We start from the raw sequence: 8,485 nt of genomic DNA, 5'->3' as shown, positions 1-8,485 counted from the left end.
CCTTGTAAATCCTTTCTGCACTCTTTCCAGCTTAATGACATCTTTCCTATAGCTGGGTGACCGAACCTTAGCACAATATTCCATGTGCGGCCCGACCAACGTCTTGTACAACTGTCCCAACGTCTCTACTCAGTGCCCTTACTGATTAAGGCTAGTGTGGCAAAAACCTTCTTCACCTCCCTTTCTACCATCACACTCTGCCAGTTACCATCTAGTCAATTATGTATCCAGTTAGCTTACTCTCCCTCCCATGCTATCTAGCCTTACAGGGTAACTATCATGCAGCATCTTGCTGAGTGAGGGGTGAGTGTTGTTCAAATTGAAACAATAATGTGTTCCTTTGGAGTCTTTAGAGTAGTCTCATTGGCTCATTGGCTTAAAGCTCTTCGCAGGAGCTTGTAGTTTTAGGTGAAGAAGTAAACAAAATAACTTGCTGGCAGACCCCAATGCAATCGTAACCGCTTCAGTTGGCATCAGATAACTGCAACCGACTGAGGCAATGTATAACAGGGAGGCGAAGGAAGCATTGATTTTTCCACAGAGCATAGTGTTCTCAGAGTGTGAGCTTTGGTGAGTACGGGGAATTTCGATGAGGAGGGTCTCTGGGAGTTCTCAACACTGGCCTTGGTTGGAGAGCGAGACATTGTTGCCTGGCAGGTAGGTGACTGGTGAGTATTTTCTCTTTAGAGTCATAGAGTTTGAACCACCTCCTCTACGCCAACAAAGCTGCCTACCTAATCTATTCCCATTTGACTGCACTTGGCCCGTAAACCTCTAAACCATGTGTCTGTTTCAAGGTCCTTTAAACATTGCAATCATCTCTTTTAAATCTTTCCTCTCTCACCTTAAACCTATGCCATCAAGTTATAGACTCTCCTACCTTGGGATGTAGATTCACAAGGATATTGTCAGGACTAGATGGCTGGAGTTATAAGGAGAGACTGGATAGGCTTTGAGCATAGGATTGAGGGGTAACTTTACAGTCGTATACAAAATCATGAGGGTCACAGTCTTTCCCCCAGGGTAGGAGAGTCCAAAGCTAGAGGGTATAGGTTTAAGATGAGGGAAAAGATTACAAAGGGATACCTCGGATCAACTTGTTCACACAGTGTGTGTTGGATATCTGGAACGAGCTGCCAGAAGAAACTGTAGAAGTGGATAGAAATTACGTTTAAAAGACATTTAGAATGTCCCAGAAGCATACTCATTAGTCTTATCAGTACCCATTCCTGATTAATCTTTCCTATAGCTGGGCAATCAGACTGCTCGAAGAGTAGTCTCACCAATGGTTTATATAGTTGTAACATGGCACCCCATCTCCTCTCCTCGATGCCCTTAACTGATGCCACATACCTTCTTCACCACCCTGTGCCTCCACTTTCAGGGAACTGTGTACCAATACCCGCAGGGCTCTCTGTTCAACAACATCCTCCAAGGCGCTTACACTTGCTGTACAAGTCCTTCTCTGGGGGTTTAACTTACTAAAGGATAACACTCCTTACTTGTTTGGGTCAAACTTCGTCTGAGATTCCCTGTTCCACTTCCTCAGTTGATGTAGACCCCATTGTAATCTTTAAAACAAACCTTCTTCACCATCCACTATACAATCAAGTTTTGTGTCATCCATAAACTTAGCAACTATGTTAAAACATTGTCTTCCAAATCATTGAGATAGATAACTAACAACAGTGGCCCCAGCACTGATCCCTGGGCATTCCACTGGTCATGGGCCTCCAATCTGAAAAGCACTATTCCACTACCAACTTTCACCAGGTCAATTTTGTATCCAATTGGCTACCTCAACCTGGGTCCCATGCGATCTAATAGCTTACCAAGTGGGACCTTGTCAAAGGCGTTACACATGTCCACTGTGCTGCCCTTATCAATCCTCTTTTTCACCTCTTCAAAAAACTCGAGCATACCTGTGAGACTTGATTTCCAATGCACAAAGCCTTGCATTATACCCCTAGCTCCCAATTGCTAGTACATCCAGTCGCTCACGTTCCAAGACATCACTATTTGTTTCCCTTAATCCATCGCTTCCATGATCTTCATGGTAAATTCAGATGAAAATAGTCATTTATAACGATAACTCCAGTTGTACTGCACGTGTCATTGCAGGAGGAGAGGGGTTTGTAGGAGGAGCTGTTTGTAATGTAGGAGGATGCCTGAGCTGGGGGGGGGTATGACTTCCGCATTCTGTTGGCGCAGGTTCGAGCTCTATCTGAAAACGTACCCAGTCGAAACCAAATATCGCTTGGATTCTACAGGCATTTTGAGGTCAATCCACGTCCTCAGTGAAGCGGTGAGAATTCCCATTAACTGCACTTCATTCAGTACTCTCCACAGCGCAGGTTTACCAAACACTAAAGAAAAATTTGGATTGAACAAAGCAGAGATTACGAACAGGAAGTGCTAGAATACTCAGCAGGTCACCTTTAACCAGTGGGAAAGGGAAGAAAGTTAGTTAGTTTTTGAGACCAGTGATTGCTTTGTGTGGGAATTTCTAGTCTCTCTCCAAATTTCAACTAAACAACTCTTGGGGTTTGCAATTTACTTTTGTTGTGAAGGTCAGGATTTTCCTTGGCTGTTATTGATGCAGTGGGGTGTCTGCTGGATTTGTGGGGCTGCTCCGTAGCCTGTCACCATGGATGCTCTGGATCACTGAAGCCCGAGGTTCTGCCAAGTACTGCTCAGTAATGTGTCCGGTTACTTGATTAGTGGGTTGATATAAGGATGGGGAAACACAGGGTTCGGTGCTAAGTCCAGTGATGTACCTGATATGCTTGAGAAGGTTTCAACCTCCCAGCTCTGTTGACATAACCTACACTTGCTGAGTCACAAGATGGCCAATGCCTATACCCAACTAAACTAAGACTCTTGAGAGACAACAACTGCCTGACAAAGACCTCAGAATCCTTCACTGCATGTGGAACCGAACTCTGGGTATAGTCATTGCCACTTGGCTGGGAGGCAGGGATTCCTAGAGACACAACAAGCTTGCAGGGGCCTGAGAAGGATCTCCCATACTCCTTACATCTCTTGTAGACTCTCCACCAAGGGAGAATGCACATCTTTGTACATCTAATCTGCCCGATTACAGTTCATTGCCAAATCCTCATGAGCAGAGGATGTGTGCAAACTCACCCTCCATGATGTTGTTCACTAACACCCTGGATAGAGTGGACGTGGAGAGGATGATTCCACTATGTTATGTGTCGGTGGGACTGTAGGTGTGTGAGACAGTGTGCCTGAGGGTGGTGAAACTGTGAGTGTGCAACGGAGCAAAGAGACTGTGGACATGTGAGGGAGTGGTGAAACTGCAGTGTACAGACGTGGTAAGGCTGGTGTACGTGAAGGAGTGGTGTGTGTGCGTGTTAGAGTGGTGGGGCTGGTATGTGTGAGAATGATGAAAATTGTGTGTGAGAGAATGGTGGGATTGATGTGTGTGGGAGTGCTAAGAACGAGTGTGTAAGAGTGCTGACACATTGGGCGTTGAGAGTGTGTGTGGGTTAGAGTGTTGAGACAACGTGTGCGTTCGTGCTGAGACTGTGAGTGTGTTAGACTGGGTGTGTATGGGGTGGTGAGACTGCGGGACTGGTGAGCTGTGGGAGTGATGGGTTTGGAGTGTGAGAGAGCTGAGACTAGGAGTGGTGAGTGAGTGTGGTAGACAGTGCTGAGTGTGCTTGTGTATGGGATGGTAAGACTGGTGAGCTGTGGGCGCGGTGAGAGTGGAGTGTGAGGGAGTTGAGACTGCGAGTGTGTGTTAGAGAGGGATAAAGACCTGTGCTGGCCCTCTGATATTTCCAGAACCGAGCTTGGATGGAGCTGCAGAAGTTGATCCGAATGGTGAAGCTGTTCCAGAAGATGCTGAGGACTCCATCAATCCGTAAACTGTTTGAAAGCTACCTGCAGGACGAAATCTACAATGATGAGGAAAGTAAGTTCACGGGGAGCTGGACACTCACAGAGAGTGGGGTTGCTACACCAGCCGTGCTCAACATGCTGAGGATTGTGGAGTGAGGTCCTGGTCCTGGCCCCTCCACTGTAGCCATCTTCCTTCTTTCTCATCTTAGATTCAGCTGCAATAGTAGCAGCCCCAAGTGAAACCGTGCATGCTCCCAGTAACCCTCTCCTGTTGTAGTGGTGCAGCACAGAAATAGGCCTTTCAGCCCAACACTTCCATACTGCGCTCCTGGTACAAACTGCTAGAGCTTTTGCTTCCATGTAACTGGTTCACCAAACAGTGGGTGCAGTTTGTCGCTCGAGCAGTTCAAGGCTTGTTAATTTTCCGTTCCCACCAGCTTGGTCCAAAGTGTATTCTTAAGGGGTTGGACAGGCTAGATGCAGGAAGATTATTACCGATGTTGGGGAAGTCCAGAACAAGGGGTCACAGTTTAAGGATAAGAGGGAAGTCTTTTAGGACCGAGATGAGAAAATCATTTTTTACACAGAGAGTGGAGAATCTCTGGAATTCTCTGCCACAAAAGGTAGTTGAGGCCAGTTCATTGGCTATATTTAAGAGGGAGTTGGATGTGGCCCTTGTGGCTAAAGGGATCAGGGGGTATGGAGAGAAGGCAGGGATGGGAAACTGAGTTGGATGATCAGCCATGATCATATCCAATGGTGGTGCAGGCTCAAAGGGCCGAATGGCCTACTCCTGCACCTATTTTCTATGTTTCTATGTATCCACCCAGCGTCCTGCATAGATACTCAGAGTGAATGACGGTGCCAAGCAGCTGAATCATTGGGTATGTACCCATTTACTGGCTCTCTGATGGAGTTCTCCAATTACCCTTACCATACTTTCCACTTCGAGTTGCTGTCTCAAAACCTTTTGCTAATCACTGTGGACTCTGATCATTCACCTTTCGATCCCCTAGAAGAATTTCCCCGAACTGACCCCCAAGAGTAGTCATGATCTTGCCAACCTCCATCATCTGGGCAAAGATCTGCTGCATGGAACATAACGTGGAAAATGTGAAATTATCCAGGTTCATATAAAAACTTATTATCCAAATGATGAGAGGTTGCAGGTTTACCAAAGGCTTGGATGCAGATGCTATATAAGTATTTATGAAAGCTTTTTATCATGTTGCAGTTTATTGGTGGGGGAATTGAATATGATCATAGAGAAGTTATGATTCAGTTATATAGGCCATTGGTGAGTCTACATCTAGAGTACAGTATTCAAATTTGATCCTGACTACGGGTACTGTCTGTATGGAGTTTGTACGTTCTCCCCGTGATCACGTGGGTTTTCTACAGGTGCTCCAGTTACCTCCCACTTTCCAAATTCCATGCAGGTTTGTAGGTTAATTGGCTTCTGTAAGTTATTCCTAGTGTGTAGGATAGAACTGGTATACGGGTGATCACTGGTCGACATGGACTTGGTGGACCGAGGGATCTGTTTCAATGCTGGATCTCTAAACTTGAATCACTGTGCACTCTAGGCTCCAGGTGCCGGTCAATGGGGCTGGTTTAAATAGGGAGTGATGGTCAGTATGGGCCTGGTGCATCTAGCACTGGGTTCTATGCCTTATGGCTTTATTAATTTCTTTATTTAAGGAAGGATGTTAATGTACTGGAAGCTGTGAACTAGTCTAACTTCTGCAAGAGGATTACTAGGCTAATTGACAGCTTATCCAATGAGGAAAGACTGGATAAGCTATACTTGCATCTGTTGGGGTTTAGAAGAGCATGAGGAGACTATGATTAAAACATATAAATGCAGAATAGTTTTGCCATTGTCGATGTGGAGAGGATTCCTCTTGTAGGAGAATCTACTATGTTTAAAAATGAGGCGATGTGAAACTTTTTCTCTTCAGATGTCGTCTTTGCAATATTGTCTGCAAAAAGGGCAGATAGACTTCTGATAAGCAAGCAGATGAAAGATTACCAGAACAGACAGGAATGTGGTTTTAAGGTCGCAATTACATCAGCCGTGATTAGATTAAATGGTAGAGCAGGTTTGAGGGGCAGAGTCACTCCCTGATGCTCCTCCTTCCTCCGTAAATACTCCCTTCACTGCCTCTGCAATGAGGAGGAAAGACACAGTTTTCATATTTCTTGTGTGACTGAAGCTCCCCTTTGTTATCATCATTCCATTATCTCTCCTCTGCATCCTTGAGGTTGATTACAAGGTCAGCTGGTTTAAGGTTTGTGAGTTTGTACACTTGGGCAACTGTGACCTGCAGGGCTGCAGACCCAGATGGGATGAGGCTGGGTACATAGGAGTACACGTAGACACAGACATGATGGGCCAAATGGCCCTCTTCTGTATTGTATGTTTTCCATGATACTGTCGTGGTAAAACAAAATCTGGATTGACAGAAAGAAGGGGCAGGTTCTCAAGCTGGAACAAGGTAGGATCCCGGCAAGTGCAGAGGGAATGGCACTCCTGAATGACCTGCCACAGCTTAGGTGTTTCTTTGTTGTTTTCAGATTTGGCCACATATCGTGTTGTATCCACGGTGCCCTCCCTGGTCAACACGTCCGTCGGCCGTTTATCTGATTATGCTGATGAGAGTGAGATGGCCCAAGTAAAGAAGCGAGTTGTGTGCAACCGGTCTATCCTTATCAACTACTTAGTGAATGACCTGCACTTCTGCATGGAAATCCAGCAGTAAGTCTGAAGAAGGGTCTCCACCTGAAACCTCACCCATTCCTTCTCTCCAAAGATGCTGCCTGTCCCGCTGATCTACTCCAGCATTTTGAGTCTATCATAGCAGTAAGTTGGGCCAGGACTGGGTGCCCAGTCTTGGCTGAGGTTGTGAAGTCAATGGGCACGTGTTTATAGTGGTGTGTGTGTGTGTGTGGTGCACTGTGAGTGTTCATTGGTCACAATGCATCTGTGTGGCTGGGGTGAGTGTGTCTGTGTGGATGTAACATGGATGCATCTTTGTGGATCTCGTAGTTGTGTGATTGTAGTGAGTGAGTACGTGTGTGAGTTGTAGTGGTAGTGCCTGCCTATGAGTGGAGGTAATGAGTATATAAACCCGAGTGATTATAGTGAGAATGAGGTGTGCGAGTGATTTTAGTGAGAGTGTGCACTAATGTGAGTTGTTGCAGTGAGAATGGGCACTTATGAGTGGTTGTAGTGAGTGTGAATACCTGTGTGTGGTTGTAAACGGAGGTAGTGTGTGAGTGGGTTGTTGTGTGACTGTGAGTGTCTGTGAGGAACAGTAGTGAGTGTGTACCTGTGTGGGTGATTGTAGTACAAGTATGTGAGTGGTTGTAATGAGTGTGTGTGCGAGTGTATGCATGTGTGTGATTGTGGTGAGAGTGTGCACTTTTGTGAACGGTTGTAACGAGAGAGTGTACATGTGGTTACAGTGCGAGAGCATGTGTGTGGTGTAGTGAGTGTGTGTGTGTGTGGCTGTAGTGAGTGTGTGTGTGTGGCTGTAGTGGGAGTCAGTGCGTGTGTGTGGCTGTAGTGAGTGTGTGTGTGTGGCTGTAGTGGGAGTCAGTGCGTGTGTGTGTGGCTGTAGTGAGAGTGTGTGCCAGTGGGTGGTTGTAATGTGTGCCCATGTACTAGTACTGAGAGTGTGTATTAGTGTGAGTAGATGCAATGGGAGCATGCATGCCATTGAATGGTTCTAGTGAGATGTATGTGTGTGAGTGGTTATGGTGAGACTGCGTGCATGTGCTGTAGGTGATTATATCGACGTGGTGCTCAGGGCAAAAGAGAAAAAGCCATTCCTGCTCGGGCTCATCCCACAGTGAGGAGGTAATTTAAGGCACAGGTCCCATCGACACAGAGACCCGCAATCCCGTGGGATTGGGGAACAGGAAGTTTCAAGTGAAATCAATCCCTTCCTTAGACAAGTGGGTTTATGGTGGGGGAAAGCTGCAGATCTCCCAGGTGATGCGTCACCATCCATTGCTGGGTTGAGCGTCTAGAGTGAGGAGAGGGGCGGCTGTTAAACACAATCTCAATACTGCCCAGGTGCTGTTGAACTCAGCAGCAACTAACAATATCATTGATGGTTCAGCATCCTGTGGTGCTACACGTGGTGCTAGGGTAGAGATTTACCTCTCTCTCTCTCCCTCTCTACCTGAGGCTTCAGCTGGAATTCCAGTATTGGGAAGTTGTGGTTTCCTTCCTCTCGCCCCAGCGCTGCCAACCACTCCCCACCCCTCCCCGCCATTGAAATGATGGTTGGGTGATGGGAGGTCATGGCCCACTGCCTCTCACAAGCCCAGACTTCCTGATGTGACCCAGGGAAGACTCCTTTGCCAGCTGGCATAGCTGAGATGCTTGACACGTGATGTGGGTGGGTATCTAATCTACCCGTAGGGAAGAGGGAGTGTGCAGTGATGGGAGGGACCACATAAACACACACACACAGGTACACAGTGATGGAAAAGATAAATATCCACCCAAAAGATCCCAATTCAGTTCCGTTTTAGAACAGAAGGAAAATAAAGATTAAATCTCCCTCTAAACAGTGCCATTAACCACTCCAAGAACTGGTAAACCAAA

General features: G+C 46.5%; 1 protein-coding gene across 1 annotated transcript; it reads left to right on the top strand.

The window, feature by feature from the left end:
* Positions 1-1,188: 1,188 nt before the first annotated feature.
* Positions 1,189-6,629, top strand: LOC116978116 (regulator of G-protein signaling protein-like). Its single transcript, XM_033029139.1, has 3 exons — positions 1,189-2,305; positions 3,811-3,940; positions 6,445-6,629. The coding sequence occupies exons 1-3, from the start codon at positions 2,165-2,167 to the stop codon at positions 6,627-6,629; spliced, it is 456 nt and encodes a 151-aa protein (XP_032885030.1). The 5' UTR covers positions 1,189-2,164.
* Positions 6,630-8,485: the final 1,856 nt, after the last annotated feature.

This window comes from Amblyraja radiata, chromosome 10 (assembly GCF_010909765.2).
Source record: "Amblyraja radiata isolate CabotCenter1 chromosome 10, sAmbRad1.1.pri, whole genome shotgun sequence".
NCBI lineage: Eukaryota > Metazoa > Chordata > Chondrichthyes > Rajiformes > Rajidae > Amblyraja > Amblyraja radiata.
The sequence above is the reverse complement of the archived record's forward strand: the minus strand, read 5'-3'. Positions and strand labels throughout refer to the sequence as shown.